Source organism: Balaenoptera borealis, assembly GCF_965194805.1.
Source record: "Balaenoptera borealis genome assembly, chromosome: 3".
NCBI classification, from domain to species: domain Eukaryota; kingdom Metazoa; phylum Chordata; class Mammalia; order Artiodactyla; family Balaenopteridae; genus Balaenoptera; species Balaenoptera borealis.
The window spans coordinates 22,115,969-22,141,124 of record NC_138866.1 but is presented as its reverse complement, the minus strand read 5'-3'; the positions used below and the strand labels follow the sequence as shown (position 1 = coordinate 22,141,124).

At 35.9% G+C, this 25,156-nt stretch overlaps 1 protein-coding gene across 4 annotated transcripts in view; it reads right to left on the bottom strand.

Moving 5' to 3' along the window:
- CEP128 (centrosomal protein 128) overlaps positions 1 to 25,156 on the bottom strand; it is a 444,997-nt gene that overhangs the window by 240,494 nt on the left and 179,347 nt on the right. For all 4 annotated transcript variants that reach the window (XM_082384674.1, XM_082384675.1, XM_082384676.1 and 1 more), the window contains exons 17-19: positions 21,238 to 21,414; positions 16,645 to 16,704; positions 1,563 to 1,755 (exon numbers count right to left, since the gene is read on the bottom strand). In XM_082384674.1, coding sequence (XP_082240800.1) covers positions 1,563 to 1,755; positions 16,645 to 16,704; positions 21,238 to 21,414 — 430 coding nt within the window. The remainder of the gene's footprint in view (positions 1 to 1,562; positions 1,756 to 16,644; positions 16,705 to 21,237; positions 21,415 to 25,156) is intronic.

Genomic DNA, 25,156 nt, shown 5'->3' with positions numbered 1-25,156 from the left:
GTGGGAAGCTATATGACTCCTCTTTCTGGTTCTTAATAAAGTTCAGTAAGAGAAAAAGCCTTGGACTTCCCTGGTGGCGCAGTGGTTAAGAATCCACCTGCTAACACAGGGGACACGAGTTCAACCCCTGGTCTGGGAAGATCCCACATGCTGCAGAGCAACAAAGTCTGTGAGCCACAACTACTGAGCCTGTGCTCTAGAGCCCGCAAGCCACAACTACTGAGCCCGCATGCTGCAACTACTGAAGCCTGCACACCATAAAGCCCATGGCTGCAACAAGAGAAGCCACTGCAATGAGAAGCCCATGCACCACAACGACTAGCCCTTGCTCACCACAACTAGAGAAAGCCCGCATGCAGCAATGAAGACCCAACACAGCCAAAATAAATACATAAATAAATAAATTTATTTAAAAAAAGAGCCTAAGGCCAACACAACATAAGATACACGTAGGATTCCTATACCTGATGCTATTTTTCTTCTTCCCATTATATCCATCCCTAGTAGAACCAAACAGAAAGGTAATTTTCCATGACTCTTGTCTAACTTTTAAAGTTAAGTATTGCCTACATATTAAACCCTGTGCCGTGCTCTCCCAAACTCGCTTTCCCTTACTCTACTGCTTTCAACAATGTGCTTATAACCTCATATATTACATAGTTTACTTATTTATCACATTTATTTTGTCACCCCTCTCAATATAATGTAAGGTAAACAAGAGTAGGATTTTGGGGACTTCCCTGGTGGTGCAGTGGTTAAGAATCTACCTGCCAATGCAGGGGACACAGGTTCAATCCCTGGTCCAGGAAGATCCCACATGCCACAGAGCAACTAAGCCCATGAGCCACAACTACTGAGCCTGTGCTCTACAGCCTTCAAGCCACAGCTACTGAGCCCACATGCCACAACTACTGAAGTCCGTGCACCGCAACTACTGAAGCCCACGTGCTCTAGGGCCCACGTGCTGCAACTGAAGCCCGCACGCCTAAAGCCCGTGCTCCGCAACAAGAGAAGCCACCGCAATGAGAAGCCCCCGCACCACAACGAAGAGTAGCCCCCACTCGCCGCAACTGGAGAAAGCCCGCATGCAGCAACGAAGACCACCCAATGCAGCCAAAAAAAAAAAGAGTAGGATTTTTTTTCTCATTTACTGATAATATCCTTAGCACCTATAATAGTACCGAAGACAAAATAGACACAAAGTAAATATCTGTTGAATGAATTAATGGGTATTTTACTGCAGTAAAATATAAATTTTGGCATTTTACCAGGGAAGAACAAGCATGTCTTAGCAAATCAGCACTTGCAAATGGACAAAAGACACAAATGCTATCTATGTACACAGGAGGGATACAGTAGCTGAAGGAGAAATTCTCAAGGAGAAACAGTTTTCTCTTCTAGACCCAGAAATGAAGGTAAGGAGACAAGAGACAAGGAAAGGAGACGAATTTGGAAATTCTGTAGTTCAAACCAGAGCCAAGAGAAACAGAATTTTTTTTCCCAAACATAAGATTCCACAAATATAAACAAAGAAAAATAAAGAGTAAGAGCAGTTAACACACCTCTCTTCTCCCGATGTATTTCTTCCAGAAGCTGCTCCTGTCTTTCTATCTGTTCAAAGAGACACTGAAGCTCAGCTTCTTTGTTTTCAGTCATGTTCCCGAGTTGTTGTCTGCACAACATCAGCTGGTGCCGTAGACTTTTCTCTCTGTTTTCTCTCTCTCTCAGCTCCTCACAGAGCCACTGAAGTTTAGTCTAAAAATATGACATTTATATCTAATTTTTAAAAAAATCTAGAAAACAGTAGCATTCCAAAACATGAGAAAGTCATGATAATCTGAATTTAGACAATAACTAACAAATTTAAGCAAAATTTTAAAATACCCATAATGTTTTAATTTGCATAATGGTTTATATCAGTTAAAAGTTGGTGCAGAAATGATTTCCTTGGATTTTTATAAAATATTTGGTATACTCTATCATCTTTGGAAAGGCAGTACTACAGAAAAGTTTGGCCTCCTAAACGTCCAGGTGTAATACAATTAACCCCCTAATTTGATATATAAAGCAGTCTGGTACAAAAGACCCCACAATAGACCTAGTAACTGGTTATGAAGGGAATTTTAGAGATTAAAAAATAAGATAAAATTCCTAGTTTTGTTTCTAAAAATGCATATCCCCAAGGGTCCAGCTAATCAGGTAGAGAGAGAGATTCTATATGGCATGAGGCAGATAAAGTCTGCATTTGCCCACATTTAAAACCAGGAAATTTAACCAAAGCAACTCTCTTTTCCATGGACTCTAACCTCACCAACTCTAATATTTAGATATTTAAAACAGGGATGAGAAAAGAAATCTTTCTTCCACCTTCAATAGAACAGAATTTCAGTCGGGTCTTAGGACCTTCCCAAGTGAGGCTACCATCCAAATTCTAGTTGATTTTAAATAATCTAAACAGTCTTCACCTCAAAGAAGCAAAATAGGGGAAGTCATGAACTAGAAGGGAAAATGAGATTAAGCAAAAGGACAATTTCCCTGAATAGCATGAATCCATAAGTAAGAATGTTCTAGGCCTCTAGAAGTCTAGAAGGTTCTTAGGATATGCCCCAGTATATTAAAAGTAGCTGTGATAGAATTAGCCTATGATGAAGCAGAACTGGGATATGGCCCTTAGACCGGGATCCCCCCACGTACATCAGCTTTCAAACATCCCCAGAAATGAAAAAAAAGGCAGTTCCTTTGGACAGAAGGTCTAACAGATGGTGACAAAGAACAAAATACTGTCATTAGTCGAATTATGGATAAATTATACACTTATATTGTAAGGTAACAAATGTATAATATGTTGGGTGAAGAAAAATGGAAATCACACTTGTAAAGGCATGATTTATTAATAACAAAGCACTTTTGATCAAACCAGAGCTTATGTTAATGAGGTGGCTTAGGGTGGGGCCCCCAGATAGCCTCCGTAAGGGGCTGATCATTAGAGAGTTGAAACTTACGATCCTACTCATCAACCTCTAAGAAGGGGGATGGGGGACAGGCAGGGGAGGACTGAAGATTAAACTCTATAAATACTCCTGAACAATGAGATACGATGAGCTTCCAGGTTGGTGAATACATCCACATGCCAAAAGGGTGATGCACCCAAAATTCCATAGAGACAGAAGTTCCAGTACTAAGGACCCTTTGGGACCTTGCCCTATATACCTCTTCATATGGCTGTTCATATGCATCCTTTATAATAAAGTAATAATAGTAAGTCAAGTATTTCCCTGAAATCTGTGAGCCATTATAGCAAATTAATGAACTATGGGAACCCCAGTTTGAAGCCAGCTCAGATAGAAGTGTAGGCAACCTAGGGACTCAATACCTGTGACTGGCAGCTGAAGGTAGGGGAGGGGGAGTCTTGTGGGACTGAGCCCTTAAACTGAAGGATCTGCACTAACTCTGGGTAGTTAGTGTCAGAGCTTTAATTAAGTTGTAGGGCACCCAGTTGATGAATGCAAAAAATAGAAAAATTACTTGATGTGGAAAACTCAAACTTTTGGAGTCAAAAATACTGTGAGCAGAAACAGATCATAATAGTAGGTATTTCACAGGAAGGGCAGACCACGAGGATTTTTCATCTTCACAGCTCTGATTTGCACAAGCTAAATTCTTGGTAACTGCAATAGAAATAATGGGAACTCCCTCCTCCACCAACTATCCACTAATAGGGTGGTCAATCTACTGCAGACAAAGCAAGCTAAGAACACTGAAGTCTCAACTGTAATTTCCCCAGATTGTTTATAAGGCTTCAGTTATGAATATAACTTATGAATAGATATTTTTTAAAATCTTCAACAAAATACTAGCAACCAGAATCCAGAAACATATAAACAGGTTTTTACAGCATAATCAAGTGGGATTTATCCCAAGAATGCAAGGCTGCATTAATATCTGAAAATTAATTAATGTAATATGCCATATTAGTAAGAATTAGGGACATAAAGCCACATGAAAATATCAAAAGGTGCAGAGAAATCATATGATGAAATTCAACACCCATTCACGATGGAGACACTCAACAAACTAGGAATAGAAGGGAACTTTCTCAACCTGATAAAAGACATCTATAAAAAACCCACAACTACTATCACACTCAATGGTAAAAGACAATGCTTTCTCCCTAAGATCAGAAACACGAAAAGAATATCTGCTCTCACCACTTCTATTCAACACTGTATTAGGAGGTCATGGCAGGGCAATTTTGCAAGAAAATGTAACAAAATATGTCCACATTGAAAAAAAAGAAGTAAACATATTTGCATCTATTTGCAGATAACATGTCCCTGTATAAGAAAATCCTAATGATTTCACTAAAAACATATTAGAACTAATAAAATAGTTCAGCAATGTTGTAGTACATAAGGTCAATATACATAAATCAACTGTATTTCTATATACTTGAATGATCAATCCAAAAATAAAGTTAAAAGTCAACTGTATGTACAATAGCATCAAAAGGATAATATACTTAATAATACACCTTTAAAAAGAACTGCAAAACACACTCTGAAAATATCTGAAAGAAAAATAACTCTACAAAACACTGTTGAAAAAAACTTTAAATACCTAAATAAATGGGACCATATCCCATGTACAAAGATCAGAAGACTTAATATAGTTTAGACAAAAATACTCCCCAAACATCCTACAGATTCAATGCAATTCCAATCAAAATCCCAGCTGGTTTTTTTGAGAAATTGACAAGTTGATCCTAAATTTCATATGGACATTCAAGGGACCCAGAATAGCCAAATAAAGTGTTGAAAAATAAGAACAAAGTTGGAGGACTCACTCTTACCCATTTCAAAGCTTACTACAAAGCTACTGTAATCAAAACAGTGTGGTACCGGCATAGGATAGACATATAGATCAATGAAATAGAATTGAGAGTCCAAAAATAAAACTATACATACATGGTCAACTGACTTTCAACAAGGGTGCCAAAACAATCTGATGAGGAAAGAATAGTCTATTCAACCAGTGGTGCTGGGACAACTGAATAGTCACATGTAAAAGAATAGAGTTGAACCCATACCTCATACCACATAAAAAAATTAACTCAAAATGGATCAAAGACCTAAATGTAATTGTTAAAAATATGGCTACAAAAAAAAATAAATTAAATAAAATAAATAACTAAATAAAAAATTTAAAAATAAATAAATAAAAATATAAGACTCCTAGAAGAAAACAGGCAGAAGTCTTTGTGACTTTGGTTTGGCAATCATTTCTTAGACATTACACCAAAAGCACAAGCAACCAAAGAAAAAAGCTGATAAGCTGGACTTAATCAAAATGTAAAATATTATGCTTCAATGGTCACAATTAACAAAGTGAAAAGACAACTCACTAAACAGGAGAGAATACTTGTAGATCACATATCTGAGAAAGGACTTGTATCTAGGATACGTAAAGAACTCAAATAATAAATTAAAAGATAACAAATTGATCAAAAGATCAAAATAGACATTTCTCCAAAGAAGATATATGAATGGCCAATAACCACATGAAAAGATGCTCAACATCACTAGCCATCAGGGAAATGCAAATCAAAACCACAATAGAATTCCATTTCACACCCAGCAGGATAGCTATAATCAAAAACAAACCAGATGATAACAACTGTTAGTGTGTATACAGAGAAACTGAAATTCTCATATACTGACAACAGGAATGTACGGAATGTACAACAGTGTAGTCACCTTGGAAAAACAATCTGGACTTCCTTCAAAAGCTTAAACATAATTACCGTATAACCCAGCAATTCTCTCCTAGGTATGTACCTATGAGAAATGAAAACATATGTGCACGCAAAAAACTTGTACTCAAATGTTCATAGCAGCACTATTCATGATAGCCAAGAAATTAAAATAATCCAAATGAACATCAACTGGTAAATGAATGTGGTATATCCATACAATGGACAGTTATTTAGCAAGAAGAAGTAAAGTAATGATACATACTACAACATAGATGAACCTTGATAATATTCTGCTAAATGAAAGAAGTCAATCATAAAGGATAGCATATTTTATGATTCCATTCATAGGAAATGTCCAGAACAGACAAATCTATAGAGATAAAAGCAGATTACTTGTTGACTAGTGCTACAGGGAGGGTGGATGGGCAGATAAGGATGTGATGGCTAATAGTCCAGATTGTCTTTTTGGGGTGATAAAAATGTCCTAAAATTCATGTAGTGATGGCTGCACATCTCTGTGAATATACTAAAAACTACTGAATGGTAACTCTAAATAGGTCAAATGTATGGTACATGAATTATATCTCAACTTAGCTGTTATTTAACAAAAGAAAGAGAGAGAGAGAGGGAGGGAGGGAGGGAAGGAGGGAGGGAGGAAGGAAGGAAGGAAGGAAGGGGAAAGTAAAAGGGGATAGATCAACAAAGCTAAAATTAAACCTCCCTGCAGAGATGAGACCTGGCTGACCTGGCTTTAGTACTTGCTATACAATTTGTAGGCCTCTGTCTTGTCTATATGTCACTAGATAAATACAGGAAGTCCTCAACTTAAATTAGGATGTGAACTTCCAATTGTGACTACAGAAATTTAATTAAGTCTGCTTCATTTCCCAATATCCACCTTGAAATACTACTGCAAATAGAAAAAGAGAAAAAAACTTCCATAGCACAGAAAACATGGTCAATTCTGCCAGATTAAAGGAGCACTTTCTACTATAACATTCCACTAATGCATTTAGGAAGAAAACAGGGTGAGTGTGAGGGATATACCATCATCCCCATCTAACCACAATATGAGAGACAAGGATGTGAATTGGACTGTTCTTTAGAAAGCATACTCTCTATATAGAGTGGAGCAAATATCGGAGGCTGGAAGTCAGGAGGCTGTTACAATATTCCAAACAAGTGAAAATGGTAAGGGTTGAGCCAAAATGTATGTATTTGGACTTAAATGTGAGGGGGGTAAGGAAGAGAAAGGAATCAGTATTGATGGCCAATTTTTAGCTTAAACTGAAACAGGAAACCTAGAAGAAGCAACGATTTAGGGGTTAAGAAGTTAACATTAGGATGAAACATATAGAAGTTGTTAGGAACAAAAGATACAGAAGCATAGATGACTAATTGGATATCCAATTATATATACAGCTCTAAAGCTCAAAAGATATGGTCAAGAGATACAAAACTAAAGAATCAACAGCCTAAAGGAAGTTAACGGCATAGGAATAGATAAAATAGCTCATAAAGAATATCTACAAAGAAAACAGAAGAGGGTTTAGAAGAGATAAACACAAGAGAATTTCAAAATAAAATGGAGTTGTAGATAGAGAGTCGGGAGGAAAATACAAGAGTCTGGGGCGATAGAACCCCAAAGGAAGAAAATACTACAACAAGGTGGATATCCTCAATGTCAAAGACTCAAAAGGAAGGGACAGGTATATCTAAAAATATATATTTTTGTCAAAAATAACTGCAGCTCAGCCCATTAGACCAAAATAGGACTGAAGCATGAACACCAAACTGTTTATGGTGATTATGCCTTTATACCTACAAAAGATGAGTGTAAATATTGAAATTTTATTCTCAATACTGTTATATTTGTTACTGTTTATTTCTCCACTTAGCTATGTTAGTTTTTCCTTTAAATATTTAGGTGCTCCAACATTGGGCACATATCTACAATTGTTCTCTCTTCTTGTATTGATTCCATTATAATGACCTTCTTTGTCTCTTTTTATCATTTTTGTTTACAGTCTATTTTGTCTGACATAACTAGAGCTACCCTTGCTTTTTTTGTTTTCTTTTTTTTGGCGGGGGGAGGGTTGGGTTACCATTTGCCTGAAATGTGTTTTTCCATCCCTTCACTTTCAATCTATGTGTACCTTTAAGGCTAAAGTAAGTCTTTAATAGGCAGCATATTGTTGGATCTTGTTTTTTCCTATCCATTTGTCTATTCTATGTCTTTTAATTAGAGAATTTAATCCATTTACATTTAAAGTAATTATTGATAGGTAAGGGCTTACTATTGCCATTTTGCTAATTGTCTCCTGGATGTTTTGTAGGTTCCTTGTTCTTTGATTCTTATCCTGCTGTCTTTTTTGTGTATGTTTTGTTGTCTTCTGATATCAATATGCTTTAACTTCTTTATCATGTTGTTTTATGTAATTATTATAGGATTTCCCCCTTGTGGTTACCATGAGGCTTACATAAAATATCTTAAATGTGTATCACCCTATTTTAAACTGATAACAACTTAACTTCAATAGAATTCATAAACTTCACACTTTTACTTCTCTTCCCCCTCACATTTTAGGTTATTGCTGTTACAATTTACATTTTTAAAAAAAATTCTTTAACTAAGATTGTATGGCTATATGTGTGTGTGTACAGTTAGTTACAATCTCCAAAATGAGAATGTATTCAATGCACTAAATAATAGAAATTATTCTAGACAATTATTCAGTAATTTTGATACAGGTCAGTTGGAAAATGATTCTATAACATTACTACTTGAGTCATTAATTTATTAATTGATATTAACTAGGCAAAATAAGGAAAAGCCTATGCTATCACTGCTTCTATATTAAAACTACAATCTGAATCTGTAGACCACACCTTCTATTAACCTCATCAATCTTTGCCAGTTCCTCAAGAAAAATAAATAAAATGAAAAGTCCCGGTGACTATCATATTATTATTGGTATGATGCAAGGAAACAAGGGAAAGGTTAGATGTATAGTTTCTGGAAAAGATATATTTTCAACAAAGTCTTTTTGCTATTTATTTGGCACCTCAAACACATACACATCTTTATTCTTGTATGTTAAAGAATTTAATATAATAAACCCTCAACACATTTTTCAAGAATTTTATGATATTCTTCAATTAAAATCTCCTAGGGAGTTTCCAAAACAACCAACATACGCGCATGCGCACACACACCCACATGCACATTACAGCTAGTTTTGCACATGGTGAGGCCCTGACACACGTAATTAAATGAACAATTAGATGCTGTTAATTTTTTTGGAAAGACGTAGCACCTTGCATCTAAGTAATAAAATAGAAAAAGAGAATGGTATCTTGAAAACAGAAAAAATCCAAAGTTCTTTTAGTTTTAATATATTAAGAAAGCTTAATGAATATTCAAAAGTAACACATTTAGGACCTGAACACTATCAATTTTAATTATACAAAATATAATCACAAAGAAGAAGGGCTGAAAGGAGGTACATACAAAAGCCCTGATAACTCTCTGCCATGTAGGCATGGTCCTAAACAGCAGCTTTCAGATGCCAATCCTCCCAGGATTAGTCTAAGATCAGATAATTATTTAATATTATCACAAATGGCTAGGTATTAGAATATAAATTGATGTATTAGTATGTTGGGGACAATTAAATGAAATAACCTTGACATACAGAAGAAATACATACATGCAAGATGAAATTTGAAACAGATTGACGAGAAGGAATGAACTTAAAAAAAAAAATCAAATATGGATTGATAAATGGTATGAAGTTCACAGCTGACCATAAAAATCCTTGTGAGGAAAGAGTAAAAGGAGTCAGATTATTCAACCTCTTATTTACAGGAAGACCAACATGTTCTAGGACCAAGTCGCTATTAGATAATATTATAGGAGTTAATTTCATTGGTTTACATCAGAGACATCAAATGTACATGCTAAAGGTGCCAGATAGGAAACATCTGTAAAAGTACATAGAAAATATGTTCTCTTTTGTTTTTCTTGAAAAGTTCAATTCAGGCTACAATGTTACTATTTACCATTTTGAACCACGCATGGATACAAGAGATAAATCCAATTCTCTTCAATCGACTTCAAAAAAAATAATGTGCAAGCCTAAAGATAAAATCAAGTAATACTTTTCTTCCATATTGGGAGTCAACAGAAAATGATGGTGATTATGTCAAATGATAGCTAACTATATTAAGAAAGCTTAATGAACAGTCAAAAGTAACACATTTAGGACCTGAACATTATCAATTTGGATTAAAAAAATGCAACCACAAAAAAGAAGGGCAAGAAGGGCACCACATCTAATGTGGTGTCATGTCCATGGTTCTTCTTCTTAACTCTGTTTTCTACCACAACCAAATGAAACCCTAGTGTTATCAGATCCTCTGATATCTCAAAAGGAAAACAATTTCATCTTGTAATAATGCACTTAATTGATTTTTTAAAATGTTCATTACCAAATCGATTTTTTTTTAACTCATGTGGTCCAAACAAAATGAGTCCCTGTGGATCACCACCTTCAATCATCCGGTTTAATCTGTTCTTTCCCAATGATTTAATGGCAAATTTAGAAAATACCTTCACATTTCTTTTTCTTAATGTTTTCCTACTTATTCCATCCCAGTCTTTGGCCCGTGTTCACTACCGCTGCTAAGAGATGATAATAAAAAAACAATTCTGTTTTGTCATAACAATAATCCTGGTTCTGATAAAAACAAAACAATAACAAAAAATTATTTGCAACAAAGCATTAATCAGGTTTGATCTGTGTTATGGACTGAATTACATCCCTCTCAAAATCATATGTTAAAGCCCTAACTCTCAGTGTGACTGAATTTGGACACAGGGCCTTTAGGGAAGTAATTAAGGTTAAATGAGGCCATAAGGGTAGGGCCCTAATCCTACAGGGCTAGTGTCCTTATAAGAAGAAGAGACACTCTCTGACTCCTAACCTTCAACTCCTCCAACCATACCGCCAGCCCCCACATGAGAGGTGGCCGTCTACAAGGCAAGGAGAAGTCTCACCAGAAACCAACCCTGGCAACGTGATCTTTGACTTCTAGGCTCCAGAGCTGTGAGAAAATAAATACCTGCTGTTTAAGCTACCCAGTTTTGTTGTGGCAGCCCTAGCAAACTAATACAGTATGACCTATGGCTCCAGTTAATTCCTATTGAGCCTTCATTCCATTGCCATACAAAATTAAAAATAGGTTATAGCTAGATGCTTGATATGAATTGAATAAGTATGCGGAATATATTATTAATCCTACAAAACAAATTAACTTATGGAAATTTAATCAACCAATAATCAATTAAGAGAATCAAGAGTCTGTTAGAAAAACAGCCGTTATCTATCATTCATTAAGTATCTTGGAGAAACAGTTTGGAACACAGCATAGGAATAACTTTACCAATTCCAAACAATAATTAGCTGACAAGGCTATTAATCACAGTGCAAACACCATTCTATTAACCACTCACAAGAGCATCTTACAGATTACATAATAGGCTCATTTATTTAACTACATCAACAAGTATTGCTAAGTAAACCAAAATAGGGAAAGAATTTCTAAATAAGGTAGTTTTTTACCTTCTTAGTTGACAGCTTGCAACTAGGTGGGAATATTTTGAAGTATCTAGTAAAACAATCAAAATGATCTTTTTAATCTGTAAGAATCCTCTAATGAGATTCACTGGAATAATATACCGAAAGTCACTAAGGAATGACTCAAAGCTAAAAACCAAGGAAAACAGAAAATTCAAATAAAAGATTATAGTTGATAGAGTTAGCAATAATATCAGGAACCATAATTTTGCTGCTTTTAACTACTATGCTTCCTTCACCAAAACTCTAAAAACAATTTTGAGAGAAAATGTTTACATAAGAACCAGAGATAAAGAGGATGGCAATTTTTTAAAATGTGCTAGATCACCAAAACAAGAATTAAACCAGAACTGCAAAATTCAAATCTAAATCAAAATATAATTAACCTCAATATTATATTATATTATTAATATAATATAACCTCAAAATATAATTCTTTCAATAATACTTTCTCTACTTTTCTGCTTGGTTTGAAAATAATCTGGAAGAAATATACCCATAATCATAGTACATATTAAAAAATACAAAATGCTTCCTCCAGTTAAGCTGAGAGTGTTCCCTGTATACTACCTAAGGATATTTCCACCACGTGAACGAAGATACCTGAGTATTTGTATCACATTTTGATGTCTACACTGGAACGATAAAATACTAGATGGTCATTTGCATCCTTCAACAAGAATTAAATACAGTAGGTCTAATACTTCTCACACAATAACTGTTTTTAAAAAATCCACATCACTAAAAAGACAATATTCATAAATGTAAGGTTTATATTCAAGTGTAGGTCACACAATCAGTAGAAAACAACAATGGCACAGAGTTCAGAGATCCAGGTTCCCAAACCCTTCTCAGAAACTAGTTTTATGTCCTTAGATAAAACTCAAAACTCCCAGGACCTGTTTCTCATCTACAAAATGAGAAAGTCAAACTTCACAATCTCTAACGCTGCTTCAGTTATAATATTTCAAAAACAGTAGGGAAAAGCGAATGCTTGTCAATGCGTGAAACACGTTATATTGATACTGTAAAAAGCGTGACTCTTTGGGATGATACCAAATAGGATAATATAGGAAAATCCCCAAATAACTTGGAAGTATATTTCTTATTTATATAATCTTAAAATTTACAGTACTGATCAAAGAAAACCAATATTTGAGAGCTGACATATGTACTGAAATCTAATCTGCTTGTTATTTATTCATTGGTGATATTTAAGCTGAGGAAGTAACCTGAGTAGGAAAATGCAGCAAGCCTAATTACTCTCTAAAAAAAAATATTTATTGAGCATTTAGCCAAGCCTGTGGTAAGCACTGAAGATGCAATAGGAACAGGACAGACACAGGTCTTCCCTCATAACGCTTACAGATTAAAGAAAGAGGAGAAGAGTAAATGGGAGTTTCAATACAGTGGGATAAAGGCCAAGAAGGAAAAGATCTTCAGAGCCAAAGAAGAATATAAATTCTCCTAAGATACACCTTTGTGCATCTTAAGAGAATAATTAATACCAGACTCCCAGAATTAAATGTGCTCTCTAAACAAAAGAGTACTGAGCCTCCTGCATTGTGCTGAAGAGCAGTTGACACCAGCTTTTTTATTCACTATCATAAAATGATAAGTTAAGATCTGGGATCAAGAGTGATGCTTGCTAGTATTGTGGTTCCATCCTGAAAGTGAGTGCCTGATGGCTCTAGATTTGATGATTTGTGCCTATTTTCTCACTACAAGTGTCTTTGCTACTTCTCATTTCTCTCCATGATTTGAACCTAAACTCTGCTCTATGCCTTTGTCCCTGCTTCTCTTTAGGCATTCCTGTCCAGATGGAACTTTCTGGATATCAATCCCTGTGGTGGAAACTCTTCCAATACTTCTGCTAGCTTGCCTATCTAGGACCCTGCATGTCTGTCTATTCCAATACTAACCTTTGACTGTAGTCTTCTAGTTTAAATGGAAAATCCTGGACATCTCCTTCTCCATCAGCCTCTGACATAACATTAAACATCACTTGCATATTGTCACCAAAATGTTTCTTCAGTCTGTCCCTTCCTCTGAATCTCTACAATTTCCTAAATTCAAACTTTCACCCTACCTCAACCAGAGTCCTGGGTCTCACCTGAAGACCTCTTAGCTGGTGTTCCTGCCTTTGGGTTTCCCACCTCTAACCTACCTTTCACATCACTATCAGAGTGATGCTTCTAAACTATGAATACGAACATTTCACTCTCCTGTTCAAAACTCCTTCATGATTCCCCACTAAATGCAGAGCTGACCCAACCTTTGAAAATGGCATACAATGCTCTTCTTGGTGGATCTAATCTCTACCTCCTTCTGGAGCCTCATCCCTGACATTCCCTGACTCACATTTTCATATTGTATGTAGTATTGCCAAATCACTTGGGGTTTCTTTTGCATTTATCATGCTGTATCTCTTCCAGGCCATTCCTACAATTGTTTACTCTGTATGCATGTTCCTTCCTCTTAACCTGGCTGGCTTCAAGATTTATCTGCGACATCAGCCTCCAAGGCAGCTTTCACATACCTCTGTTACAGCTCTTACATATAATGTTGAAATTATCTACATAAGTGTCGACTTTTCTAGAGAAAACGTGTTCCTCAGGAGGAAGCATCATTTCTTAATTCATTCGTTATTTCCACAGCATGTAATATAACATTGGGGCATAGTAGCTACTTAGAAAATTCTCTGCTAAACTGAATAAAATTTGGCCTCTACATGCCTTGTCAGGATTTATGACAAAAACAAATCCTTTATCTATGGGAACTCCTTGCATAACTTAACGACCACCTCAACCCTCTTCCTCCCTGCAATGTATTATTTTTACCCTTCATTGGTTATTTTATCTATGAACCTGGTCCAACTCTTAGTTGGGCTTCATGTTTATGTTATGTCACCAATGCCAACAAAGCAACAGTGACACAATTCCCACCCAGTCCCTTAGTTCTTCTAGAATTAACACTAAAAGAAGAAATTCACTTGGCAGATTTATGAAAACAATTACCAAATGCCATCAGAGGTCCTTCTAATACAGCAAGATGTCAGCATGGACTAGCTGAATAGCAATTCTACTTTCCATATCGTTTTTGTCCTTTGATTTCAGACCTTATCTTCATTACTTATAGAGCTGTCCTGTCATAGTTCACGGGCATTACAGTATTGTAGCCCATCAATAACTTAAGCCATCTTTCTAGTAAATAGAGTCAATTCCTCCTGAGTCAGCTGGTCAGCGTAGTATTGCTTATCGTGACCCTTTTACACTGTAGAGGAACAGTTGCCTCATGGAATGTTAAAACTTGTCTGATCGGAAGTTCAATCCCATTAAATGATAAGGGAAAACGGCTCACTCGCTCCCAAATTAAAGAGCTATGATTAAGAGTCATCTCTGGCTCTCATAATTTAACTGAACAACAGCAGTGAAAGCTTTCTGTTCAGAAATCATAAAGATTTTAACTTGAAAGAAAATTCCAAGTACATTGCTCTTGTTGTCAGAATTGTGGAGTTGGGAAAAAAAGAGAAATGCTTTATTAATGCACAACAAGTTTCTAGCTAAAAAATTCTGAGACAGCAAAACATGTCTATTCTAAATTTACTATACAGGTAGCATAAATACAAGTTTGCATTTGGTTCTACCAAAAATGGTTAGGTATGCACGGGGTCACTGTATTTAAAGTAGAAGAGAAAATTTTATAAGGCTGAGTAAATTTCAATGTTCAATCATAATACTGTTAGTTTCTTATTAAGAATTTTTTTTTAAAGAGGCTTCTCTAATGAATATCTGGTTTTCAAAAGTGAACTCTGTCTTTGCACCACCTCCCACCTGGACCTTACTCAGGAATCTCAGGGCCTTATCTGTGTTGACTAAAATATTCATCTTCTTAGCCAATTAGAGTACTTCTACATATTTTTTGTATGACTAAGTTTAAACATTGTATTTTTGCAGAAGCCTTCTGTGACATGCTGGCAGTGTCATACCCTCCCATCCTCCCAACATGAACACCATAGTTCTTCCTTCTTCTGTGTTCCTTTGTCAATGTTTACATATTTCTATAACAATATAAAACACTTTAAGGATTTCTAAAATTTGTTTACATCTACATTTTCCCTATTAACTTTCACAGCTTGCTAACACTTACTTAATATCCCCAATGTCTGTATACAAAAAAGTACTCAATCAACAAATCTTGGCTGAATAAACAAAGACTTTAAATGGTAATACACATAATAATAAGAATGTTAATTGTGAATCTGACATGGCATGTAATACATTTTCCCACTCCTTATATGGCACTGAGAAAGTCACGTACCTTCTCAGAAACCTCACTTTGCTCATATTTTTAAATAAGGATATTGTACAAACTTAAAGGTTCTTTCTTGCAATAAAATCCTAAGTTGGACCACAATTGGTGAGGTTTATAGTACAGTTGGTTTTCTTATAGAATTTAAATGGGATGGAAGATTTTAGTAACTTAAAGCTGAAAAAAACTATTCTAAAATGGAATGCAAGTGCTTAAGTATTGATAATTGAATAAACAGGTATCAACATTTTATATGGTCATAACTCTCTATATATTTAAATTAGTGAATTTCCAAGTTGATTTGATCTATGAAGATAGCTGATAACTATCCCACAGTGTAGAAGAATCTTTTTTGCTAAAATGAGCAAATTGTTCAATTTATTTATTTTTGGTTACCTTCCACTAAATTTAAATAATGCCAAAGAATCATGAAGAAGTAAAGTTATCTTCAGAACACAAAGTTTACCCCTCCCATTTTGTAAATGAGAAAACGAGACACCCAGAGAGATGAATGATTTGCTTGAGCCACAAAGAGATTTTGCAGGCTTTGAGCTAACCCTCCAGAATCAGAATATAAGTATATATGTGTAAATGAAGGTTGGTTACAGCTGCCCTGACCTTTGTGCACCTCCAGAGACAAGGCCTATCCCAAGGAAAAGGCAGAGGAATTTGTCTCTCTGACAGTCTAATTTTGATACTTCAACAGTTTTACTTACCGTCATTTATTCTCTCATTCCATGCCTATATATTTAAGCTAATTTTTAAATGTTAAACTAAAAGAACATGCAAGTTTCTGGAATGCATTACAATGATATCTTTCCCAGCAATGAAGTATTATGCTTTCATATGCTCAGTTATATGTCAAAATATATGACTAGCCCAAATAGGATGCCTTGAAGGTCATAAACATTATGAAAACTTTAGGATTCAAAGATTAATTACCTTGCTTTCTGCTAACCAGCGATGTGGGTCATAATTAATATCAGGACCAGATGAAAAAACCTACAAGAAAGAGGATATCGTCTATTAGAAGTAGATATTTCTCTGAAGTGAACTTATATAAATGAAAATTCTTCACCATTACATCCAAAAGTTTAGTCTCTAAACTTAAGGGTTTAAAAAGAAGAAAGTTCATACCAAGTACGAAACCAATTCCAAACCATTATTTATTTAACATGCCTATTTATGTAAGCATGTATATATGTATGCATATATGTATGTATGTATTGACAGTAAATATTTAGCTCACATATAGAGACAGGAATCACCTTTCAAGTGCTGTTACTGCTTGAATCACTGAGTCTGATTCCGTGGAGTTCTGCATGGCAAGCAGCCTCATTTAAACCAATTTACTTCATTTGTGTTTGTTTCTTTCCCTCAGTTTTGTTCCAGGTAATGTATTTCACAGTGAGTTAGATGTAATTACACAGAAACCTAATTCTTTGTCTCATTTTTCCTTCTTTAATTTTATACTATGTGGGCCATTTTGTCTCATTAATGGTTGTGCAGACTGACAGAACCTAATCAATATGACTTCATACCAACATCGCTTTGTAATTCATGATGGTAACAAAATTCTACAATAAATAGGTTGTCTACACCAGCTGCTCTGATTTCCTTCACACCAACTCATTTGTAAAATCCCTTGTCCTCTGGTTCTGCCTTATTACTGATAAAACTATACTCAAAGGTTGTCAATGACTTCCTAATTTTAAACACAAGTTTTTCTCAATGCCTACCTTCTTTGAACTCTGTGCTATGATATTTTTGCATCACTTTTTCCTAGAAATTTTCTGCTTAAAAATATCCTGTCCCTTTGCAAGAGATGTCTATTCCTATTCTCAAATACTTCTATACTTCTTAATGCGTGTGCACATCACTCCCCTAAGGAATATCATTAGGTAATTCATTTAGACATATGATGAATGCATAATGAGTGCTGACCACGTGCCATATACAAGAGTGTTATATTCTTATATCCAACCTTTCCCTCATCCATGTTTCTCATTATCTAAATCTCACTCAACTCTTGTGCCTTGCCTGCCTTTTCAGTGAGATTTCCCTTAATCACTCTAGACCATAGTGTTTTCTTCCTCTTCTACCTCTGTACCGTGTTGAATATTTGTAAACGTCAATTTGTCATTGATTATGATGTTTTTATTATTCTTTTTCACTGATCTATGTCATAGTCTCAAGTCTTCAGTGACCTAAGGTATAGTGCTCAAGATTAAAGACCAAAATAATTTGAGATACGTACAATGTTCATATTTTGTGACTTGCTTTACAAATTTATATATAGTTTAGTGTTTAAGAACAGTCACTTGATCACTTATAAGTGGTGTGACTTAATTCCTCTAAGCTGTAGGTTACCATCTGTAAAGTGAGTAAACTACCTCCTCAGGCCAAGGTATAAATTAAATAAAATGGGTGTTAGCACAGTGTCAGGCATACAGAACACCATTATCACTACTAACTGCATATCAAGATGTAATCATCAATAAATACACTTCAAAGTCTATTACGACAAGAACACAGTAACAGGCATTTGTCATAAAAAGATTAAAGAAACAGAAGGCATATACATGGTAATATGAGTATACTACAAAAAAAGCTCTACATAATAATGATAGCTATCATTAGTTGAGTATCTACTAAGTGCAAGATACTTCACACTATGATGTGCACCTTCTATATCTATTTTTACTTTATCTTCATAATAACCCAACTTATAAATGGGAAATGAATTCTTAGAGAGAATAGAGATTATATAACTCAACCAAGGTCATATATTAGCAATCTGAACCCACATCTGTCTTGGTCCAATGCCTATCCTCTTCATGCTCCACAAATAAATGCTAAAACCAAGTGTTAGGGGAAAAGCTCTGGAATTATCAAAGATTGGTAGTGAAAATACTGTATCTTTAATTCAGACACTTTTCTAATTTCTTCATAATAGTGGTGGTTTATTAAGTGTCTAACCATAGGTTTTCAATTACTGCATGCACTTACTAATGTGGAATAAGTAATAAATATGGTACTGAAAAAAGAAAATATAATTAGAAATAATGCCAATATTCCCAAAGACTTTTCTCAGACTCATTTGTTACATATCTATTATGCAATCCATTCCATAGACAGTCACTTTCTACATAAAATGGCTGAAAATTTCATGAGCAATATTTCAAAAATGAACAAATGACCAGGAATAATTGGAATTATTCCATTTTTGAAAACATTTTACAAGGACCACTGATCTCCCCTATATTTCTGAACTATAAAGCAAAGAATCAATTTTATTTTAACAAACACCTTGATGGTTTCTGTGAGGTGAGAGCAAGTGTTATGTTCTTGAGTATTCCTTTTTTTTTTTTTTTTCAATTTTATAGTAATGAAACAACAGAAGTTATTAATGGAAAGAGACCCACAATGAAAAAAAAAGAATTCTTAAAAAAAAATCTTAATAGAATTTCCATTCTTTTAGATTTACTTTCCACCCATCACTAAGATTGAATTAGTCTTTCTCTAGGGGAAGAGGTGTAAAGACCTATTACCACAGTCACCGCATTCTTGAAAGCCTATTAAAGAATAGGGTACTTCTCAGAATATTGGAAGGATAATTTGAACCTCATAAAGAAATAAAATATTTAAGCCATCTGCTATCTGCACACTATGTTTTAGCCTGTAATTGGCCATAACAAGGTTTACATATCTTATAACACAATCCAAATGTTTCCATTTTTACATCACTACTTGACTGAAAACAAGCCATCCTGACACAAATTCTTAAATACAGAATAAATACTGCATTGTTAATCTGTACATCTTTGAGATAAAATTAGGATTTCAAGGCTTTAAATATATGTAAACAAGACAAGTCCTAAATAAAGCATCATTCGATAGGGAAAAGAATAAACCAGCATTATAACAGGACTGAAAGTTGGTTTTCCCCTAAAGCCAATTACTTCTCATACTTGGCTCCCAGTCCTCTCAAATTGACATCTGAGCTTTTTAAAAAATGTATATAAAAATATATATTGTAGAAATTCCATCAACTCCACCAAATTCTACCAGTTGAAATACTTCCTTTAAAGTTGAATCCTAAGGCACAAGTGTAGAATTATCATTTTATTTTCTTTAAAACATTACTTAAGAAAAAAAAAAAAAAGATGGGCAGGAAGAGAGGAAGAGCAGGAAGAAAGAGGGGAAAGTAGTTTAGGGAAGAATATATTTTTTTAATTAATTAATTTATGTATTTAATTTTGGCTGCATTAGATCTTCGTTGCTGCGCACGGGCTTTATCTAGTTGCGGCGAGCCAGGGCTACTCTTCGTTGTGGTGCGTGGGCTTCTCACTGCGGTGGCTTCTCTTACTGCAGAGCATGTGCTCTAGGCGCGCAGGCTTCAGTAGTTGTGTCTCGCGGGCTCTAGAGCACAGACTCAGTAGTTGTGGCACACGGGCTTAGTTGCTCCGCGGCATGTGGGATCTTCCCGGACCAGGGCTCAAACCCGCATCCCCTGCACTGGCAGGAGAATTCTTAACCACTGCGCCACCAAGAAAGTCCAAGGGAAGAATATTTTATATGAGAAAAAAGATGAATGACAAAATAATAAGAAGAAACATCTGAAGAGGTTTAAAAAAACCTTTATGCATAATACTATAATTCGAGTGCTGTCATATCATCAACTGAAATAAATACGGTGGGCTAAATTATAATGTATTATGGTTATACCATATTAAAGCACTGCAATGCTCTTTGTATGTAACATAGCAGTACTAGAACCTAGAGTCAAAAGAGGTGCTTACCTTCAAGGAATTAAGAACATCCATGATTAACATGTTTTTATTTATCATTTCACTAGGACTACATATTGAGTAGCAATAATCCATTTTAAAGATAGGAAAACTAAAGTAAACGTAATTTTTTTAAATAGGGAAGGCAAATAGCGTAGTGGTTACTTGTTTAAGCTCCACAGTTGGACACCCAATGTTTGAAGTCCTAGTTCTAGCTTTTGACTAGATACGTGGCCAGGGGCAAGTTACTTAACCCTCCCAAGCCTTGCTTTCTCTTGTCTAAAATGGATTTAATCTGAGTACCTAAAGGATAGGGTGGTTTCAGCAATTAAGGGAGAGAATGCATACACGGTACTTACACGGTATCTGTAATATAACTAGTACTCAAACGATGTTAGCCAGTAATATACTAACAACAACAAAAATGACCAGTGATAATAAAAAATTCAAAATCCAGGCTTCTTCACTCGAAGGATTTTGTTTTAGTCAGAACTGCTGCTTCCCTTGTAAGACATTTTCTTTTACAGAGTGAGATACAGGCAATTCAGTGGAATAACAGCATACTATCTCTTACCATGAATGTGCAATAGATAAAATAGCTCATTTTAAAAAATGCAAGATATTATTTTGTTTCATAAAACTCTCTGGAATAAAAATGTGGCTACCATGTAACCATGCATTAAAATCTTCTTATAATTATATATTAGGAAACTAACTGAAAGGCACAATGAGGACTCATAATTACTTTCAATTTCTCCATTGAGTCCCTGGAGAAGGTTTTACAAGCTGCATCAATTTCCTTTCCTATCACACCAAGAATGGATTCCTGTTCAGTCTCCAGACAAAGAAGTTGATCCTTGAGCTGCAATCTGGCCTCTTCCATCCTCCTTGAGTGCTCTTCTTCATTGTTTATATGTTTTTCCTAAGGCATTGATAAGAAATAAAAACAGAAGTTAATTATTAAGTGGAGACAAGAAACACATGTAGTATCTGTACAACCAACTCAAAGAAGCGTATTAGAAAACAGCTTTCAATAAATATTAGTAAAACACTAGAAAAGGCAAAATGTCAAATAAGATAGTGCTTCTTCATTTCAGGAGAAAAAAAAAGTGTTACTACTACCTTTATCTCATTAAAACAGTTTTTAAAATGTTTAAGTTTTCAAATGCAGTCACACTGCATAAATGCTTTGAGTCATGAAAATATGATAGAAGATGGAGGTACTTTTCAAGTAAGCAAATATACTTAATGAAAAGGGGTTTCTAAAGAACCCTTTAAGACAGGGGTCCCCAACCCCCAGGCCGGTACCGATCCGCGGCCTGTTAGAAACCAGGCCACACAGCAGGAGGTGAGCGGCGGGCGAGTGAACGAAGCTCCCCATCGCTCACGTTACTGCCTGAACCATTCCCCCTGCCCCACATCTTGCACGAAACCGGTCCCTGATGCCAAAAAGGTTGAGGACCGCTGCTTTAAGAGATTACAAGGACTTGGGGGCCCCCCTAGACAAAACAATTCTCAATCATTATGATTACACAATTTCATTCAAAATTTATTAGAGAAATTCAAGTGGTATTACACAAGGCTTGGAGGAAAACAACAGAATCACTAGAATTCTAAGTATAAACAGTGGACCAAAAAGTCATGATGGCTGGCTAGTTATGCCTTCGGTCATTACATAGTAGCCTAATCATCTTTACCTACCCCAGTAAATACAACACAAGCAGGAAGATGATATGGCCAACAAACCAGCTTGAATTTAAAATAACAAAGAATTTTTCAATGAAAAGTGGAACGGCATTCGAGCAGAATAATCATACATGATATTTCCTTGCAATTCAACTTACTTTAAAAAATGAATGAAACACCCTCTGCGCAAAAGAACAGAGTCCTTTTACAACCTGTCTTCAGCCCTTCTCTCCAGCCTCATCTTCCTCCTTTCCACTCTCTCATACTTTAACTACTTTCAGCTCTCAAGTAGGTCTACATATGTCTCCTCCGCCCACATCTCCTCTGAACAACTCACTCTGAAATTGCACTATTTCAAAATGGAACTGGCAGTCATGAGACAGCATTTACCTTCAGGAGTACATCATCCTGATCTGGAGCTCAGCTTTGTAAACCTAGGAGCTGGATTTTCTTTTCTTTTTGGTACTCTGATTTGAGTCATGTTTCAGCAGTAGAGTACGCTAAGCTCACAAGAGACAAATGTACACACTAGAATACCACTCAATTAACTACATTAGTTTACAATCAGAACCAAAACTGCCACATGGATCAGAATGTGGGCATTGTTGTTACGCACCTACCCACCTATACGTCTTACCCTTCAAGATCCAGTCTCCTTTCTTTCCTGATCTCCCAATGCAGAATGTTTCCACTGCATATTATATATCATGTAGTTTTTTAAAAAATGTACTAAGCTATAAGATAATTATTTGGTCTTGCACCTGTCTGCCTTAATAAACTGATAATTTCAGGAGACCACAAAACATGTTTATAGTCATCTTTAAACTCCTCCACCTTGCTAAATAAGTGATTTAAACATTTTTTGCAGACAAATTCAATACTGTAAAGATCATTTCATCAACTACCATGCAGATCTATATACTCAAAGGCCACTGAGGTGTGCTAGGTTTCCTCTATACAAACAAACACAGGCCTGCAGTGTTCTCGCTGACGTAATATTAATAAAGAAAATACTCTATCAGGGGTTACTGACATACTTAGGGGACAACTGTTCATATTCGAAATCCACGCAATTCACGAGGTTGTTCTAATTGATCTTTCTTTTCTCTCTTCCCTCACAGCCAGCTTTCTTTTTCCACTGTCACTTTTCTGTGCTCTCTGTTACTTCCCTCATTAAAAAGAAGACAAAACTATTTCTACATTTTGATATTCTTAAGAATGCTGAAATCACTTTAACAAAGACTGAAAATTTCATTATCCACTTCACTATCCTCTGTGAGACAGCATACCATGTCCAATCTCCCTTTGAAGTGAAACTCACAGAGCTATAAACTCACAAGAACCTTAGAGAGCAGTGGGTTCAACTACCTGTTCTTTCAGGATCCCCTTCTTTGACATTTCTGACAGATGGTCATCCAACCACTACCTACACGACCAACTCAAGTTTCAAGAAAAAGAGTAATTGACAAAGCCGCAAAATCCTTCCATTAGTCTAAGTGCTATACTCAAAAATTAAAGTAAATAAATGAATCCTCCACCCCTACTAAATCTTCTGATGTTCCAGGCAAAGGTCCAGGTTCTTTTATTTAACTCGGTTTCAAACACTGCATCATACTGGTTCTCCATCCTTTCTGCATGTCCTTCAGGACCCTAAATCTAAGAGTTAAATAAGCTCTTCCATTCTGTACCTAAGCAACTGTAATTTGATTTCTTCACTCATTCTACAAATTTTTATGGAAGGCCTACTATGGCAATACACTCTTCTGGATGCTAGGGATAGAGTAAATGAGATAGATAAGGCTCTTGCTCTCACAGAGCCAACAAATTTCTCCTTGAAATTTCAACACTTTTGTCCCATTCTTCTGGCTTGAGAATATCAATTTAAACACTAATTGTGGCACCCAGAGAATTCGCTGTTTCTCGCACTTTCATGTTTCAGAAATAGCTCTACCAATGGAGCAAGCACAGCTAACTCTATGGGAGGAAGTTAAATTGGCTGACATTAATTCAATCAACCATCTCACTGGGGGCATACAGATTAATAAAGGCAGATGATAATATTTAGGCACTATTATGGCTATTCCCTGGTCTTCTAGTAAAATCAGAGGGAGCAGTAATTCTACAACAACATTAACAAAAAGCTACCATATTTCAAGAGAACCAGAAGTAAGACATGGTATTTCAGAGACTATTTAGAAATATGGAAGACAGAGATAGTCCAACTTCAATGTTTCAGCGTAAATGGACACAGATGCCTGGGTCTTGGGAATATAATGAGTTTCTTTGCAGCGGGTAGGGGGGTGGGGATAGATGAAGCTGACTATGACAGTCTATATGATCCAAGAAGAGGGATATCAGTCCTAGACCATGACTGAGTTTGAGAAAGAACCTTCGAAAACAAACCCAACCCTTAATTTTATGAAATGAGGAAACCAAAGTTCAGACAAAGCAACTTGACTGAAGTCAAAGAGCCAATAACCCATAAACTGAGTCCCAACTCCCTCACTAGTGCTCTCTACTGAAATGCTATAAAGGTTGAGTTCTCAAAACTGAAGTTTAGAAAGCCAACGTGAAAAACTCAAAAAAGTTGTCAGTAGGTGTTAGGGAAGGTAATAGTCTTGTTCAGGCTTCAGAGGCAATAATAGGCCTTTGACCAAACAAAGACCCTGAAGGGAGCTACGTGCCAAACTGCTGGACTATGTCGGTCAGCAGAAATGGTGCTAGCAAGCCTGAAAACCAACAGATAAGGAAAGGAGTAAGTCACGAAGCTTCCTGGGCCTTGGGAATCTGCCCAGTTCAGTGGACATTCCGAGACTTACGAACAGAGAGCAAAGCATTTCTGATAATAGCCAGAGCTGCATATTTGCGCGTAAGCTGGTGATTATCAGCTTGCGGCTTGGCGTTACAAGCAGGACTCCTTTGAGCAGTACTCTGAAGTCTCAGCCGTGGGGTGGACGCACTGCTCGGGACCTTCCAAC